The following is a 19,363-nucleotide window of genomic DNA, read 5'->3' as shown; positions in this document are numbered from 1 at the left end:
TTAGGGCCGGTTTTTGCTTTGGGAACGTTTTTTCCTAGTTGCTGCTTCTTCAAGGGCTGTTTCTTCCGGGAACCTTTTCTCTGAGGACGTTTTTACCTACATCCGCCTTGGTGCATACAATAGTTGAGAGAGCAGGGTTCCAGTGAAAACGTCCCCGGAAAAAAGTCCTTTTTTGCGAAGTACAGGAAAAAATTGGCCGTGGCTTAGCTTTGCTATATGATTGGTAAAGTTACGTTTACTATGCTTGATGCCGAGCTTGCACAGTCACTGAGTGTTGTCCTGTGTTCAGTGCACCGACGAGTCTTGGAATCACTTTCTTCGTCCTCCTCGTCCATTTCCTCACTTTCCTCGGGCTGTTTTGCTGTTGTTTAGCGGCAGCCATATCACGTCCTTGAGCTTCCTGGCGACGTCTTTTCGCTAGGCTGCGTTCTTCTTGTTCAGGGAAGATCCTGTCTTCCGCGGGCTTTTCTCTCGGCCGCTCTGGGAGTGTGTCTTGTGATGGTACATCGCGTACCCCTTGTCGAACGCAACCAGCAGTTCATTGAACGCACTGGGGTGGCGCAGTGGTTACGGCGCTCGACTACTGTTCTCAAGGGTGCGGGATCGAATCCCGACCTCGGCGGCCGCTTTTCGATGGAGGCGAAAAGCAAGGCGCCCGTGTGCTGTGCGATGTCAGTGCACGTTAAAGAACCCCAGGTGGTCGAAATTTCGGGAGCCTCCACTACGGCGTCTCTCATAGCCTGAGTCGTTTTGGGACGTTAAACACCACAAACCAACCAACCAAGTAAAGTTCACCGGCGTTCTATATAATTCGTATAGAGGAAAGGAAAGTATCTGTCACTCGCGGAATCCCGCTATCATTCTCACTGTAAATAAGGGGAATTATGTAGAGCGTTTCGCGAATGTTAGATGTTTTGGATGACACTCGGTCTATTCACCACCTGCATTGTATTTATTTTGTAAATAAACGTGCCTTGTTTCGAAAAAAAAAGAAAAACAATCCGGAGCGTGGCGCAGTGGTAAAGCGCTGGCCTGGGGATCCAAGGGATGGAGGTTCGGTTACCCGGTGGAAGACGCGGTTTATTAATGTAATTGTTAAGTATCGATTCATTGATGATTGGGCATGAGACTTCTGGTTGGTCGCTTCGAATTTGGCGGCTCTCGCGCATGTGCATAACGGGCGGGGCACACTCACGCGAAACTCGGGGCTGACCCACGTAGTGTAGCTTTACGCTACAAGAATATCCACAAAACGGGTGAAGTCAAATGTATTATAACGAGAATCTTTCGCCTGGCCTGGGGCTGAGCTTCTCTGGGATGAATTGCTTCGAAAAAGGGTGCTCGGCCTGACATAGCTTGAAAAACGGCCGCAAGCGAGCTTTCACAGGACAAATTAGCAAGATGACACTAATGACGTTGCGCCTGTTTGCTTATTTGACTTTGTATCTCCTTTTATGGCTTTAGCTTGAACATGATTTGAATTTTTGTTTTTGTTTCTCGGAGTGTTTTTTCGTTCCACGTGCTTTAAAAGCTCCTCATTGTGCTATAAAAACCCAGAGTGTGATTCTACACGGCGAGTTGCAATGATGTATGCTCATGCGGGGTGTTCACAACAACGAAAAAAAAAATCATGATGACAGCGGAAAAGTGTGACCAAGGGCAACTGTGTATCTGGATCATTCTGCGCTTCAACAGCGTTCACTGATCGAAGTGTCGATTTGTAGCCGTAGTCAGCTCTTTCATGGCTTGACATGATCGTGGCATGATCTGGTACTCCGACAGCGGCTTCGTATTTGTCTTATTTGCGAGCTGACCACCGGCTTCGGGGGTGGACGCTGGAAACGGTGCTTCAGAGTGGCTATCCTAATTTCCATATCACCCCCTCTAATGCAGACATGGCCACCGGAACAGTTGGCCCTCGTCATTGAAAGATCTGCGAGTGTTTCAGTTGCGGTTTTTTTTTTTTTTTTTTTTTTGTTAGCGGCTACTCAAGCCCCACACCCTACAGAATGGTTACATCTATTATCAAAGTCGGCGCAGAATGCAATAAACTGTTCAACTGTTCATCTTTTTTTTTTTTGCCAATTAATTTGAAAGGTTATACTTTCTGGACAAAATTTCGCCTCGGGGACATTTTCTCCGAGCAGCCGCTTCTTCACAGGCCTTTTCTTCCGGGGACCTTTGTTTCCGGGAACGTTTTTACACACCTGAGAGAGCAATATGACGACATTCGAGCAGTCATTAGAAAGGACTACGAATGACGTTTACGAACAAATGAGAACCACTTAGGTATACCTATACTATTAAACGCAATAGTCTAATACAGATAAATGAGTTTAAATACCTAGGGGTAACGTTTACACCAAATCTGAAGTGGCACGGGCATATAGAAATAATTTGCGCAAAACCGCGGATGAAACTTGGTTTTCTGGAACGCAGCTTCAAAACAGCCCCAAAAGAGTGCAAGATTACAACGTATAAATATCTGATTAGACCACTTGAATATGCATCTGCCGTTTGGTCACCCTATCATTTATGCGACATAAAAGGCTCGAGTGTGTTAAAAAAAAGTGCAATCAGATTTATTTATCGTCATTATGACAGCAACCTCTCGCCCTCGACACAAGCTACCATCTTATCGGTTCCTTCACTTGCTGACAGACGCATGCATGACTGCATCATTTTCTTTCACAAGATTATACATGGCACTTTATCTGTGCAAGTACCAATTTACGTTATCCAATCCTTCTGCGCCACGCACGCGACGCAGTAGCGTTCTAGCCCGCTCAACTTAGTTCCATTACAGGCATCAAACGATTATAGCAACTTTCGTGCATTGCCGCGTGATGAGTTTACCAGTCAGCTACAAAACCATAGGTGGTAGTGTTTTTTCCCACACTTTGTTAACAGGTCCTTTCATATCAATTGTGTGACTGTGTTTATTTTCTTTGCTGTCCTTTGCACACTTGTTGCTATATTGTGATCATTGATTGCGTATATATACCCACTCCTGCAATGCTTCGCTCTGCGAGGCAACAATATGTAGATAAATAAATAAATAAAAACAATTGTTGCTATCTATGGGCAATGACACGCGACGTGTGTATCACTCAGCTTAACAGTTAACGAAATCAGTTTTTAATGTAAGGCTGGACAAAACAAGCCAAATGAATATCAATTCTTTTTTTTTTCTTATAACTTGTTTTGTTCGTTAGCTTTTTATTTGCCTAAGTAAACAAACTTTAACACCGGACCAATCTGTGTCACTGAGGAATTGCGTGTGACGGTTACTGCAAACTTTGGTTGTATGCGACTCTATATACTGAAAACACCGCAGGAGCTCCGCACTGCCCAGTACTTCCATCACATAAATAAGGAAGCGTAAACTAGAAATCACACGACCAGTTTCGAAATATTTATTGATTTGAATATCCGTATCTATGTATAGCTCTCTGAACAGCTTTCTAGTCGAATGATACATCCATACAGTTTATGATTCAGCGCAGGAATATCGACAGAACTCAGTTCTCTGTGTTTGACTATTTTGCACGCAACGCCGCTGCATCGCCATATACTTTCAGAACCTAAAACATCGCTGAGACAAATTCTATATGTAACAACTTCCTTATGCCTGTTGGAACTACTGTAGTAAGCATGACAGCATGGATGGCAAGCAACCTCGGGTGTAGGTAAAAACGTGCCCAGGTAAAAACGTGCCCGAAAAAGAAGGTCCCCGGAAGAAAAGGCCTCTCAGAAAGCGGTCCTTAGGAAAAAACGTCTCCAAGGAAGAAACGTCCCGTTCTTCTTTTCTTGTGTGTGCGCGTGTTGTTTTGGCGCCTTTAACTTATGATAAATAGACGCCAACTAGCCCAACATGAAGTTCTCTTAAGGAGACAGTAACTCTTATTTTGTGAATAGATGAAACCATCGTTTGGAACCTGGCTCCTCTGGGTTCCTGGTATGTTTACAGGAACTGGACAAGACTTGGCGGAAAAGCATGGAGAAAAAACGCATTCACAATGTGACATCCGGCTAGTATTATGCAATGTATGTTCCCAAGTTCATTTCTCCCGCGACCGAAGCGCAAGCAATGCCGATGTTAACGGGTCCGCTGTTCGAGAACTAGATCAGATCACTGTCATGGAGCGCAGATGCTGCCGAGAAAAATCCCTCAATCGGACGCTTCGACCAGTGATGTCCTTGATGCGCAGAACGATCTAGAGACGCACTTTTTCTTGGCAAGATCGACTTTTTTTTCGTTGCCACCATTTTTTTTTTTTTTTTGTTGTTGTTGTTGTAACGAGCGTGCGGCATAAGTTCCACATTTTGTAACTTTCAAGCCGACGAGTTATCATTGCGAATTGCCATTGGGAAACCCAGTTCAGGCCTTGTAGTATACAGAACTTGTGAACGCTGAAAAAAAAAAAAAATCCTGTTTAATGAAATGCTGTTTAAACTCAATGTTGAAAAGTTTAGTCCTGCCTCATGTGACTGCATTGTGGGCAGCATCTTGGTGGACCTAGTACTTTACAGAGAAGAGAGAAAGAAAAAGCCAAGTTGGCACAAAAATGCCAGAGTCACTTTTCAGAACAACCTACATGCAGAGACATGTTTCTGGGAGAAGCAAGAAAACACAAAGCCTGCCAGGCACTCCCTAATTGTGTCTACCAGATAGGACCTGGAGGTCCACACAGGATGTGTGTGTTTGAAAGGAAATTGAAGGGGAACAATTGAGGTAATTGGGCGCCTGGTGACAGGCAGGGCATGCATTGGTATAGGAAGATAAGTTGAAAGGTCTAACAATACCAGCCCCTAAGAGTGATATGGAAGAGATATTCAGCCAACTTTTGTTGTGGCATGTCAAATATATGAAATGAGCAACATTTCCTGGTTTAGAGCATGAGGAATTCAGGCAGGAAATGACCTCTGGAATGTCCATTGTTTGGTCAGCCCTTGCTGCTAAAGTTCTAGAAAGGAATGAAAGAGTGGCTTGAAGGAGATTAGATTATATTTGGGTCTGTCCTCTGGTTTGAAATCTGTGTGTGTTCATTGTCCAGGCCTGGATGCCCTTAGTGGGGATAAATGCATTTTATTCCAAGAATGCCAGAAAACTCAGGAAACGACTCCCAGGATAGGCTGAGGCCAGCAGATTTAGGGTATGAGTCATCCTCAAAAGGAACTGGAGGCATGAACACTGTGAGCCATCTATCTGCAGTTAGGCTTTCTTGGAGCCATGCTTCTGCTCTCAACATTTCTGGGAAGCCAAAATTACCCTGTGACAAATGCTGTCAGGAAATTTATCTGTGCCACTGAATAGGGAACACACACAAATAAACACTCAGAAAAATATGACTGCTTAGATATCAATTAAACCTTGCTGTAACTGAAGTATAGAGCGCCAGTTCAGTAATAAGAATCCCTCAAAGTATAAAATTAAATTGTTCCAGCAGAGTATACCAGGAGAAATAATGCAAAGGAGGTAAAACAAAGGAACCACACAGGATTGTCCCACATCTTCTAACTCCTATATGTTGCTGCACAAATAGACAAATCTAAATCAATTATCGAAGCAAATGAGTAGAAAATAGGATGGATGGTGTTGTTTGTCTAGTTGGACACCAGAGGAAGGTCCTTTGCCAGGCCTGATCACAGAGGCCCTCTTGCATATTTTCCAAGAAAACTGTTCACAATGCTGCAGTGGTTTTTTTTTTCTTTTGCAGGCAGCAGTTAAGTGAATGCAGACTGTCTTCAGCTAGTGGATGCAGGAAACCAGTCATCCATAGAGACTCCTTGCTACAGGTTGGGCACTGCACTTATCCGTTGTTTACTCTCGGAGAAAGGGACCATGGGGAATGTGAACAGGTCATGCCACATGACCTTCCTGCAAGGGGGGACCACACATTTTCTGGTCGTTTGTCCGGTTGGTTAGTCAGAAATTCTCGTTCCAGGAAAAATATGTGCCGCTAACTCCTCCATCTTCACCTGGAATGCGCGCCAAAATTGGCGGCCTAGGAGGCATCGCGCATACGCAGGACATAGGGACGGAGGAAACAATGGAATTTTCCCATACGTTGGAAAAATTTATGATGTAACTGCTGAGTATAGTAAGAAACCTTAATAAAAAAAAGAATGATGAAAATTATCCAAACTTTTGAACAGCGCCAAAATGTAGCGTCTTTCCGGAACATGTATTCAGCAGTTGACACTGCAATGGAAAACCAGCGAGAAGCATTTTTTGCAGAATCCGGAGGGACGATCTGTAAATTTGTTGGTTGTATGGCGCCTCATGTCAAGAAAGCGGGTCCTTAAACAACTTCCGCTCGGAAGAATGCACTTGTCAGAAATTCTTGGTATGCTGTCGACTGGCATCGACACTGGTTTGGATTTTGAAGTCTTTGGTGTGCATTCACAGCTGAAACAAAATCGTAGAAAGCCTTTCTATAGGAGGCTCACTGGTAAAGAGCTATTTCCTATTTACTCAGTATATGACGCGGACGTTCCAACGCTTTCTCCTCTGCTAGCTAGTTATTTTTTGATAAACGGGCAATGTTTCTTCAGAGCATTGATGGGGTAACTTTGACTTAGCCTTCACCAAGCTGTCTATCGGATGCCTAGCGCTGGGAGCTGGTATTCGAACCGTTGCAAAATGCAGTCACGCCCGTGTAAATCGATGCAATAGAGGTTCTAGATCATATATTCATTGGCTACCTTTCGATACATTCCAAATGAAAAGTAAAGAAACACATTCATAAACAGTAAGCTGCTGGAAATCAATTTCTGTTTTAATAAACGTGGCTGGATTGAGAGAACTGTGTTCCCACACTCGACTCAACGCTTCTAACATGGCATCATTTCCTTTCATTTTTCCTTTAAAGGCCTGACGGCATTACAAAGGGGGGAGCAAACTCAAGATTTTGTGCCAATAATAACAAGAACACTAGAAAACAGAGAAATAATACTTGGGCAAAAAAAAAAAAAAATCAAGAAGGAATAACAATATACATCAGGAAAGTGACGTGAAAAGGTTATAAAAAGCTTAGTGAAATGCAAGAAGTAAAAAAAAAAAAAAAGAGCACGAGAATAAACGCAGAATAAACGGCATGATATTAAAAAACAATAACAAAGACAATTGGCTGTATAAAGTACGACATATGATTGAGATGATTGCCCTCTTCTCGTGCGCGGATGATAATAGAAATGATGCAGAAGACAGAGGCGAGATATGATGCGGCATGACATGAGCGATGAAATGGAGATGGATTGTTTCAGTGCTGTGATACTGGTTTTTTCTTGAATAGCAAGATGTTATAAATCAGATGGCGCGATTCTGTACCGCTTCGAGGTCGGCGGCGAGATAAGCTTGAGATGGGTGCCAAATCTATGACGCATATTCTAAATTCTGGGGAATGAAAGCCATGTATGCCAGTTTCTTTATTTCAGGGGATGCGGCCTTCAAGTTGCGTCGTATAGGTAACCCAGTGTGCTTGAGGCTTCTGCGCAAATGTTTTGAATGTGGGTTACCCATTATAGCGATGGTGTTAGGTGTAGCCAAAATAACTGTAGGATTAAGCAGGGCCGACGAAAAAATCAAACAAGCATGCAAGAGGAAATCCAGCATCCACGTGTACAGTCTGCAAATCCGTCACAGCCATGGTATTCTGATTAAAGCTGTTTTGTTTAATTTTGATTCATTGTAAATCAATTTTCTTGCTGCAAATAACTATGTGCTTGCGGCGTGACGTAGCATGTCACATGGCAGATTCCTGTTTATAAAGAAAGAAGAGCTGCTAAACATAAGTTGTGAGCATGCCTGTTGCAATTCTCCTGCGTTTTAGCGCCTTGTGAAGCATGCACGCCGTGACACATACGCGTAAGGTACGAGGTGCCACGTGGTTGCTTTGTGGTGGTTAACATGGTCCTGCAAATCAATAATCAAAGCCAGTATACCTGCGGGTTTACGGCACGCGCCTTGCATGTAAATTGCCGTTATTTATTAGAAATTGATCGCACGGGAGATTAAAGAAATTGAGGAGCTATAATCGAACGGCCGAGCAGCTCAAGTGTTTCGTGTTGCAAAGAAGCCGGCATCCTCCGGGCGGCGTCGCTGTCCTACCGGGAAACACGCCTCACGCGTATATGTTCCGAATGAAAGTAATTAAATTAACGCAAATGACTTTACGTAAACATTTCCATGTTTTAGTTCGGGATTGGAACCCACAATCCTTGAATCGCCAGCCCGGATTGCTACCGTATATGCCACGTGGCACGCTGACTTCGATGGATACGAGAGACAGTGATGTGTGTGAGCGTTGTTGGTTTAATTGAAGTACAGTAATTTGACATTGTGGACAAGGGAAACTGACATTGTGTGAATACGAACCACTCAGGGATATTAATAAATCTATTACAGCATCACACCCCTGCGGCAGGAAGCAAAAAAGCATGGTGTGGGTGTTCTGCTTCGTGCCTTTCTTTGTTCACACGTGCTTATATTTCTGGCAGGCGCGGAAAGCTGCAAGGTGTAGCTGAGTATCGACTGAAAGCAACGAATGTCGGCGGAAAATTTTGCGCAGTGTTTCTCATTGAGAAGGCTCGAAAACACGAACAGTGTCTTGATTGACGAGCAGGTCATCAGAATACGCAAGTAGCGAAATAGCTTTCCTTGAGCCAGAAATATATTCCTGAGTGGAATAACTCTCTGATGAGTGGAAAAGTAAGAACAAAAAGAAAGGCTTACTAGTGGTACGAACGTTATTGTGCTTTAGAACAGGATAAGAGCGAGCTCGCATTGACTGCGTGTTGCTGAAGTAATATTTCCACTTTTTGCATTTTTTTTTTTCACTTGGAATGCCTACGTGAGGTTGTAATCCGGAATAAATTTTCATTTCACAATTTGGGAATCAGCGTTTTGTGCTGTCTCAAGTTGTATGTCGAAGCTGTCCAAAAGCGCAAGGATGTAAGACTATGATAACCAATTAACATAATTTGAAATTCTGATAATACCTAAATTAAGTGAATAGTTTTGGTGTCGAAGGGTCGCCGCGTGGATGTAACACGTGCCGAAGACATTGAAGGTAAGAAAAAAGCTAAAACATCATCCAAACCCACAGGTGTCATCTTGTGTATAAACTTTCTTTGTTTTTTCAGTACTGGAGAATGCACTTTTCATCACATAAAACATCACAATGCTTGGAAAACCCTCTTGCCAATTAGGCCTTTGTTTTCTAATTCCAACTTTTGCATTCGAAAGGTTCTCACCGTGTCCTCCGGCAGTGTCACCTTCTGCACCCCCTTTTTCTCTAGGGAGAGGGAAAACAGGAGGCGGAGCTCTGAACCAAGGTGGGTTGGGCCCGTGTCCATTCATTATGCTCCTCCCACACAAACATTTCAGAGGGTTGTGGAGAGAATGTTATAGGGGTGAGAGGACGTGTGAGGAGCATGGCAAAAAGCTTCTTGAGCGAGGAATTGAGAGAGAAAAAGCTTCCTCTGTTCTCCTCTCTTTCTGTCGCGGAGGCTCATGGGAAGTGAGACCACGTGACAGGCCGCGCACACGACTTCCAGCCCGCAGCGCAATCATCCGGCAGTCTGCAGGCAGCAAGCGCACCGCAGAGACCCCATCTAGTAAGTTGTCGTCGAGAGTCACTTGTGCCAGGCATTGTACCTATGATCTTCGATCGCCCTTCGTTGAAACTCTAGTAAAGGTATAGAGTATTGGGTGACATGTTGGAGTAACGTATTTGGTTGCAGTAGGAGTTGTAAGAATAGTTCATTAAATTAACTGGTTTAAACAGTCTCGTGCACAATCGCCAGCAGGCCTTCAGCAGGTTGTGAGTGCATTAGGAAAATGTTTTATGCATACTTCATTGGACCTACAATCCAAATTATTTACTTTTGGACGTACGTAGTTAATCCTTTGCGTTCTTCTTTCAGGTCATGAATTCGTTCCTACTCGCCCTCTACGCCATCGTGGCCTGCTGCGCCATGGGTAAGCCATTTTCTTTTTTGCTGCCAGCTTTAGGGAAGAGTGGAAAGCTTTTCTGTTCTATATGTAGCCGCATCTCTCTTACGCATATATTCTGAAAGCGCTGACAGATAGTCGAAGACTTGAAACAACCACGTTAGACTGAAGGGCAGCCAGAGCTAACGCAATGCAGTATCACGTGGTACCAGTCATACGGTTCCAGTGTGGCTATCACGAGGGTTACCTCAATTGCAAAACGTGCATGATTGGACATTTATGAGTGATCGATTCCTTGTTGCTGATCGGTGCGTACGGCACTGTTACGCTAATCACGGCCACTTTCAATCCGCCCTGTAGGCGCCACGGCCACCAACATGGCCTCTAGCCTTGGGATGATTCCTGGGGCACCGAATCCCCTGGACCAGAAGCGCCCTCCTAAGCCCCCTCAGACTCAGGTGGCCACCAGCGCCCTGGGAGGCGGTCTGGTGCCCGACTGGGCCCGACCGTCGGCTCTGCTGCAGACCATCGTGGACCGCATCCGAGGCGCCAACCGGCCCTGCTCTTCGTTCAGCGGTGTCGAGGGCGGCAGCTGCGTGGCACACTACAACTGCGCCTCCTCCGGTGGCACCGTAGTGTCGTCCAGCGATTGCGTCCACCCCACCGTGTGTTGCAAGGGTGAGCCTTTTGTTACATTGCTAGGACGTAACTTTAGCGGATCAACCTGCGCAGTCGCCATTAGGCCTGTCTCTACTATTTTGATGCATTACTGAAAAAAGCACACTGTTTGCCTATGAACTTTCGGTAGACAGCAAGCGGCTGTTGACGTCAAGAAACGATTTGAAGGTCTTTGAGTAAGACATTTGAGTCAGGGCTTGCTTGTTCATAACCTGGAAGTAAAGCAGCACAACAAAGCATTGGAAACATGCCCCTTTTACTGAAATCACTCACCCTCAAAGAGGTGGGATTCAGTTTCACGCCAAAAATGCATCAGCTGCCCAAGAATCAATAAAAATGTGTCGCGTCCACGCACGCAAATGACATTTTTCCCTACCCCTTTCAGTGCCCGTGGAGGTTCCCAGCGTTGTGACCTGCGGCGGCGCCATCACTGGCAACCAGACGTCGTTCCGGAACCCGGGCTTTCCCGCCGACTTCCGTCGCGCCGGCATGTGCAGCGCAGAGGTGACCTTCGGCCGCGAGGTGTGCCAGCTGAGGCTGGACTTCGTGCTGTTCAGTCTGGCTCCTCCCCACTCTTCGGGACCCCGGGCGGGCCTGTGCGACGATGACGTGTTCACCGTCACCACTGGTCTGGGAAGCACCACCTACCCCGTTCTGTGCGGACAGAACAATGGACAGCACAGTGAGTATCCACGCTTTTGTGTTATACGCACTATTTTCATACGAGTATTTCACAGACATGGCAGTAATATAATTACAGTACTGAAATTACTGTAATTTACTTTTGTGTTGGTAATTTGTTATGTAATGAATTACTTTTTTGGTAGTAATTTCGCAGCAAAAGTAATTAATTACTTCACTCCTTCAATAGACAACAGAGTGCCGGGAAAGCAGGAACGACGTGCGGCAAGCCAAAGCCAGCGTACTAGACGCTGGGTTCGCCGGTCATTTCACGACCGTTCGACCATGCTTCTGCCTTTTTTTTTTGCGATTGCCTTGTTTTTGTAATGGCAAGTGCTGTAGGAAAGAGCGAAGGAAGAGCTCTCTGGGACAGAATTTGGCGGGAAGACGAAATAGTGTGTGTGTGCTTTACGTTTAGAGAACAAGTTTTTTTTTACTAGCTTTGCATAATTTTTGCATGAATGGAAACTGAAATAATTTAAAAATAATTAAATTGCTCACTAGAAGTAATTGTAATGTAATTTCATTACTTTTGAGGAGCAGTAATGAGTAATGGAATTTAATTATTTTTCTGCTGTTTTCAGAAAAGTAATTAGTAATGTAATTTAATTCCTTTTCAAAAGTAATTTTGCCATGTATGGTATTTCACAGCTGGCCAGGCAGGTACACGATCTCATACGTATCGTTTACAACCTCTGTCAAGATTATAGTCATATGGGCTTCCCTGCAAGCCGTATAGTGAGGCACCTCTAACACCGTTGCAAATGAGTACCGCTGCTTTGGCCTTGAAATCACCATTGCGTTTTGGTCGCAGTCGCATTTTCCGGTGTTTGTACCTGTTCTCGCACTGACGAGCTCACCCGCCCTTTTCCAGTGTACGTCGACGTCTCTGAGGCAACTCGCGCCGTGCTGAGCTTCAACATCGGCAACGACGTGCCCCTCGGCCGAAAGTGGCACGTCCGGGTCTCCACTGTGCACTGTCTGTCCCCAGTCAAGGGTAAGTGGTCTCTGTGGTAGTGCATGACCACAGATTGTCTCTGCAGCAACAAGTTAGGCCGTGCTGTAATTGTCGAGCGATAGTAACGTTTGTCCCGTTCTTGCAGCACCCGACTCGTGCGTACAGTACTTCACTGCCCCCTCTGGAGAGTTCAGCAGTTTCAACTACCTGCCGATTGCACAGAACCAACAGCTCATCGCCGGCCACAAGTACAGCGTGTGCTTCAAGAAGCAGCTCGGCTTCTGCCAGATCACCGTAAGATATCCTCAGTTCACTTAATCAGGAGCGCTACCCTATTGAAAAAATCGAGGCAATAACTTCACCTTTTCTCTCACAGTCTCAATCAATTCACGTAAAAAATCAGACAAGTCGCATATAATTGCATAAGGTCTCAGTTTCTTGCACATTATCATAAATTATGTCCGATATTTTATGACAATGTGCGCCGTAATCGATTCTATGCGATTAGATGAGATTTTGTGAGGTTATTGCCCGGTAGAACTTTTGGTTTTTCAGTAGGCTAGGAACTGCTAACTGCTTTCAATGTAATGAGTGTCATCGGCGCTCTCTTCACTGCAGTATAGCCCCAGTGAGCCCAACTCCTTCCAAATGGGCCGTGCCGCGGAGCCACTGACTGGAGCTCGTAACTGCGAAGACGCCTACCTGTTTGTGCCCAGCGGATCCAACAAGGCTTTCCTTGATGACGTCACGTCCGATCGCTTCTGTGGTCGGGGATTCCCCGGAGGAGCCGTGAGCTGTGAGTTTATCTCTGTTTTATCTACCTGTGCTCTGCGGGGTTTATTTATTTAAATTTTGGGATACTTACCAGTGTAATCTGTGCCGTAAAACGGTAAAACTCTTTCTTACTGTCCTGCTTTCAGTAATGCCTTCGTTTTCTTGCGCACGTGATAGCTTCACTCGAAGAATGTGCACGTGACCTCGTATCAAAGCTGTGACGTAACCATTATTTGAGCAGCGTTCATGGTGGTTTCATACCATTTTACCTCCTATTTGCATCCATCTAGGTTCGTTCGTGAATAGGAATTCGAACCGATGACGTGTGTACCTTAGATAAGTTCGTATCCCTTATGAAGTAAATGATATTGCGCCTTCCGTTATCCCAAAATAAGAAAAAAAAAAACAAGGTAAATAAAATTGTGGAATACAAATGCAGTCCCACTTAGTCGAAGCCTTAAGCGTCCTCTTAAATATTTCTTCTTTTTAGCGGACGTTCTGCCCTTCTCCGTGGCCGTGGTGACCTCCAGGCCCCGTGGCACCAGCAGCGGCGTGGGCACAATCGCTGGGCGCGCCTTCGATGGCAACGATGCCCGCCACGGTGTCCCGCCTCCAGTGATTTCTCACCCAACGAAGGAAGCGTTCGAGGCGTTCCAGCAGCAGCAGCACCAGCAGAAGGGCGGCACCCAGGTGGGCTTCGTGAAGGGCTCCTTCTCTGTGATCAAGCACGTGCCCCACAACATCCAAGACAAGCCTCATCACCCGCACCACACAGTCATCACGGTTGTCGAGAGGCCCGACCTCGCCGCTGGCTCGGGCGTCAAGGAGCCGCCTGCAGCTGCTGCCGCCGCCGGCGCACTGGACTCCAGGAACCCGCACGTTGGCGGATTCAAGCTGCGCTACATCATGAACCACTGCAACTAGACATCATGCTCTGCTGATCAATCGCCACTAGTCACGTCCTTCCTGCGCTCTCTTTGGGCCTTATGTGCAATAGATGTCCAACAGTTTGTTGATGCTCAGTTCAACATGTACATAAGTGAATAAAGTTGTAAATACGTCGACTACTCAAGTAATGTTTTTTTTTTGTGAAATTATTATTTGCTTAGATAACAAATGCAAGTTCACATGAGTGACTCGTTAGCCACTGACATCAAGGAAGTCGGTCACGTTCACCCTTACAGTTGTGAGATGTGAGATGACGGACCCAAATTGCGCGTGAAGAAAAAAAGAAAGGTTCAAGACTCATATTTTGCACCATCGCTAATATTCCCGGACGTTCACATTGTCACAATTTTTCGCTTTTTTTAAGGTCACTGCAAAAGCAGTTATTTTTGTACTTTTTCACTGTAAAACCGAAACTGGTAATAAAATGCCCTCCAGATACCAACACTCGGATGGTTCGTTATTTAGAGTAACACATTGCCTTTCAATGTATAGGTTTTTTTTTAGGAGTCAATTTCCTTTATGCAGATTTCATCTATCGTCTTCTAGCGGTGACGGCAACTACGGAGAATCCACAGTTCGGCAGTGTTTGCCGCTGCGTCAGGTTATAAATTAAGAAAAAAATAGAGAGAAATTTACTAGCACGAAACCTTCTAGATTAAAAGCCAGAACGCTGATGTGTATAATGAGCCATCTCAAGTGTTTTCATCTGGTTGAATTTATTCTCAGTTCCGGCTTTAATATCAAGAAAAAGTCACTTTGTTTTCCGAATGTTGCAGCATATATTTTTTTTTTTTCAAAAGTTGCTCCATTCAAAGTTTGCATTCTTTTTTTACAATTAACTACAGCAATGTGTGAAAGCGCAATATGTTTTTAGGCTGAAGCACCATCCACGTTAATGTAAAAAAATTGCTTCAACACCACATTTTTTTTTTCGCTTTAGTGACACAAGAAAATGTGCAAAAATCGTTCTATCGTTTCATTCGTGAAGTCACATGAAAGAGGAAAGCAAGTAAAATATTCGAAAATAACATTTATCCTTGATTTAGGGATTTTCTTTATCTCCAAGCTTTGCTTATGCTAACAAAAGAAAAATGGATATAAGAAACAGGCTTCGACGAATCCTTTCGTACAATGGTCAATAAGCCGAATTCTTTAATTTTTTTTTTTGGTCGTCGCTTTTGGCGTCTGAGACATTTCCAATGGAACTCCTTCTGTGATACATATATGTATATTATTCGTTAAAATATTTGCCTGTTGAACTTTGGAAGGAGTGACTATTCTCTCTCTATTTTGATGCAGCTCCTTTTGTCTCCGTGATGCTTGCCTTTGCTCTGCAATAATTTAGGTAATACAGCAAAGCATCACTTCGGAAACTTACTGTGTTAATTTCGGTACGGGCGTGCCTGAAAGAACTAAAAGGGCAGGGTCTAGAAAAAAAGCGGTAGAGAAAACCTGCGTTAAAAAAAATGTAGAGATTCGCACAGCTAACCTCCTTTAAGAAAAATGCAGGCAGACATTGACAGGAACTACCGAATTTATTCGTATGTAAGACTATAGTTTCTTCAAGCACACGACATCCGAACTATTATTTCAAGGATTTTAAATGCTGGAAAATGGCACGCAAATGATGATAGAAAAAAATAAAAGGCTCTATAAATAAGAACACAGTACTACTGCTAGCCTTACTTGACCGAAGTAGGGACCGAAGGGTCTCTAGAAATATTTATTCATTAGTCTAAGAGGATGGCTGTTCATGGACGCAGCATGAAATTTTCCGGGTCATGCTTCCTCCCACGTGGATGGGAGCTTGGAGGCCCCCCCACCAGTCTTTTCTCATATGATTGTCGTTTGCATTTTGTAACTGTTGTCATTTTAAATGTCCTGTTTTTTTTTTCTTTTTTTGGTCAGATTACATTCCAGGAGTTTCTTTCCCCATGCTCTTCAACTTCTGGGTTTCGGCTTAGAGCTGAGGTCGAGGTAGATTCGAGTAAATATAGTAATAAAATAACTTTCGAGAACTTACTCTATATCTAGGTTGGGATGGGAAATAAATCACTAAAATCGAAATTGTAGACGTCCCTGAAGGAAGGCTCTTCAGAAAATGATGTCGACCGATATTTCTGATGCCGCGGTTAACCCGATCAAGCCGTAGTAAATCTTCTTTCATCCGCCACAAACCCTTCACTGATTTCCTCCGTTGACAAGACCGCCGTCAAAGAGGTGGAAACGTCGGTCACCTACCTCTTCGGGTGGTGTCCTTGGCCCAGGACTCCGTTGGCTTTAGCTGCCTTGCGCGGCCACTATAGATCAGCAGTTAATATTGCTTGCTTCTGGTTCACTTGACGGTCAAACATTAAATAGGCCCTGAAGAAGTCGGTTCCGGATATATTGAACTCTAAGGTGATTGAGAAATAGTTCGATATATCGATAATTCGATATATGCCAACAGGTGATCTTCTCTGTAACCTGGGAGCGTGTATACGGTGTTCCCAAGCTAGCGGCGCGCTTTCTGCTGCCATACGCGTAATGCCGGCATACTGGCAGTCTACCGATGGCCACGCGTGCAGCTTTTCGCGAGGTGCACGTGCGCGCACCCGTCCGTCGAGCGTCGGCTTGCGGCGCTTGGCACAAGTGCCTTTGGTGTTGGGGGTGGCGTCAAAGCTGCTTCGACCGGTTCTTCGGGAAAAATCGCTGCCGACAGTAAGAGGTCTAATTTTGGCACTGGTACACTATAAAGGTAAAAACAAATTCCGAGAGCACTGTGGAATCTACACTGCAGAAATGCGAAAGTCTAGTGTTGCTGGTGCACACGGTGCATCACATTTGTTGTCATTATCATTATCAACTAAATGCACAGTCATTATCATTGCTACTTTCATACTGCCATGTATATATTAGTATGTATGTATGTATGTATGTATGTATGTATGTATGTATGTATGTATGTATGTATGTATGTATGTATGTATGTATGTATGTATGTATGTATGTATGTATGTATGTATGTATGTATGTATGTATGTATGTATGTATGTATGTATGTATGTATGTATGTATAACTTTATTAAGGAGCCGGCAAACGACGGGTTAAAGCATCGTGACGCTGGCCAAGCGTCAACCCGGGGTTATGCCCTACTCTGCACTACCTCAATTGGCCTGTTTGTGGTGGGTTGTGAGGCTTGTGCTTTTCGAGTGCACCCCGGGCCTGCTGGACGGCCCATAGTTGAATGTCCTTGTCTGTATTTTGCACAGCATTTTGAAGTTCCGGCGGATATGTCCTGGATGCAGCTTGAACGAGAATGATAGCAGTAGCATGTTGTGTTGTGTGTTGTGCCATTAAACACAACACGTTACTGTCATTATTGTCATTGTCACTAATTGCACAGTCACTGTCATCGCTACCATCCACACGGTAGACAAGGATAATTATGATGTGCGTTTCACGATCACGGTACGTCACAGTATTCTAATTAATCTACTCTTCGTTATGTCTATGTTGGTAGCGATGGAACGGCCCTTGATACCATAAGTTTGGTGTGCCCTTACCAGTATGGTAATGACACTTTGCATTCTTTTGGCCACGACCTTCATAAATATATTGTAGTCTACGTTGGCGAGACTTATCGGACGATTAGAGTTTTAGAGCGCAGAAAATTTTAGAACGCAGCGCATTGGCGCCCGGTCCTACTTTTCGCGTCGGCGTCGCAGTCGACGTTGTCCCTCGTAACTCCAAGAGACGTTATTCTGGCTCCTCAGTGCTGTTGGTGCAGTCGAAAAAGCTTTAAGCCTGTCACGTTAGTAAATGTGCTGTGGACGTGTTTTGCCATTACGTTTTGTACCTATCCCATGCCAAGGTCGATAATAAAGAAAAAAAAAATTGGTGACGATTACGTTACTTCCTAACGCTAAATTTGAGTGCAGCTCATCAGAGTTGCAAAATCCTAAGAATGGCTCAGAAGATGTTTTCATTAAGAAAATAATGAAATGCATCCAGATACACTGGGTGCAAGAAAATGGTCAGGATATTGACCAGAGGAAACAGGTGATATTACACATCCTACTAGCTTCCCTCACCGCTGTAGCCATTTCATGCCACGTATTATGTACCCCCGTTTTCAACAGCTTCTCAGTTGAGACGCTGGTGGGAGTGCTCTTTTATATGCCCTCCTAATGACAATATCTAGTTTTTATTCCTCGCTCTGGCTTAGATTGAGGAACGGGGTTGCATACGCGATCCTGCTGATAATAAACGCGTGTGTTAAGCGCAATTGAGGCAGTGCTCCGGCAAACCCTTATCTTTGATGGTGAATTCCAATCGCAGAGCAGGAGCACTTCCAGAGCAACGTTTTCTGCTCCTTTCGGAGCAATTGTCTTCCAAACGCAGATCCGGAACACGGATCGCGTCTTCCAAACGCAGAACGGGAGCAATTGCCGAGCAAGGGTCGCTCCGCGGAGCAGTCAAAACTGCTCCGCCGAAATCGGGGGAACCGACCGGAAGTTGCGTGACGTGACTTTCCGAGCGACGCTTGCGCATGCGCTAGCTAGCGCATCCATTTCCGGTGGCTCGCCGCGTTGGCTTCTGGTCTCTGCAACAAGACCGACTGAAATACAGACCTGCACAAAAAACAGGGTCCTATGGGACCTCGTGCGCCAACTTTCGTTACCTTTCTCGTCGTTGAGGGCGCTCGGTTGACCTGTTCGTCTGTCGTTTTCATCATCATCAAATCACAAATTAATACAAATTAATATAAACAAACTGTACCCAAATTAGAAAAAAAAGATCTTTGCCCAAGTTATATTTCTAAAACTTTGCCTTTTTGTATTTTAGCCGAGAGTGTTTATTTTTATAATGTTTTTCTCTCGCCAGAAGACATACCGCGATTCCGCTTTGTGCGACGGCACTGCAGTTACTCGCTGCACATGCGCAGAACAGGTGCTTGTGCATTACAGCGTGGACAGATAAATAAACTATAACGACGAAGAAAAATGACAGAACTAATAGACCCTTCTTATTAACAGGTTTACAGTAGCGCCAGGTTACCTGTAGTGTTCGTTCCCTAGCGGCGAAGGCTATGAACTAGAAGGTGCGCGCTGGAGCAGTGCTATCTGGGCAGGTCTGTATTTCAGTAGGTCTTGCTCTGCAACGCGCCGCTCCATAGCAGACGATCAGTATTTGCCGCCGCCATGGATGGTGATTCGCGTCGCGCTCTTGCGCTCGCTTTGCTTGAGGACAGCGAGTCGGAGAGCAGCAGTTCCGACTCATCTGTCGAAGAATCAAGCGTCCGCGTAAACTCAAAGCCGCGCACGTTACAGCTCGGCTCTGGAAGACTGCAAACATTCGGTACGTGAACCGAAGTTTTCTTCCA

General features: G+C 44.8%; 1 protein-coding gene across 1 annotated transcript; it reads left to right on the top strand.

Annotated features, from left to right (window-relative positions):
* The first annotated feature begins 9,933 nt into the window (after window positions 1-9,933).
* LOC146173283 (uncharacterized) lies at window positions 9,934-14,095 on the top strand. The gene is made up of 7 exons (XM_084585169.1): window positions 9,934-9,985; window positions 10,319-10,636; window positions 11,022-11,318; window positions 12,192-12,314; window positions 12,421-12,569; window positions 12,894-13,071; window positions 13,540-14,095. Exons 1-7 carry the CDS (start codon window positions 9,934-9,936, stop codon window positions 13,971-13,973), a joined length of 1,551 nt encoding a protein of 516 aa, XP_084441295.1. The 3' UTR covers window positions 13,974-14,095.
* The last annotated feature ends 5,268 nt before the right edge of the window (window positions 14,096-19,363 follow it).

This window comes from Amblyomma maculatum, chromosome 11, assembly GCF_055883805.1.
Source record: "Amblyomma maculatum isolate TAMU_Amacu chromosome 11, ASM5588380v1, whole genome shotgun sequence".
Lineage (NCBI taxonomy): Eukaryota > Metazoa > Arthropoda > Arachnida > Ixodida > Ixodidae > Amblyomma > Amblyomma maculatum.
Note: the sequence above shows the minus strand (reverse complement) of the source record. Positions and strands in the feature narration are given on the sequence as shown.

What these genes read in the sequence shown, in the direction of transcription:
- LOC146173283 (XM_084585169.1), top strand. Translation starts at nt 9,934, where the DNA reads ATGAATTCGTTCCTACTCGCCCTCTACGCCATCGTGGCCTGCTGCGCC. An exon ending in ACAGAACAATGGACAGCACA is followed by an intron (nt 11,319 to 12,191) that starts GTGAGTATCCAC and finishes GCCCTTTTCCAG; the next exon opens with TGTACGTCGACGTCTCTGAG. An exon ending in TCGGCTTCTGCCAGATCACC is followed by an intron (nt 12,570 to 12,893) that starts GTAAGATATCCT and finishes TCTTCACTGCAG; the next exon opens with TATAGCCCCAGTGAGCCCAA.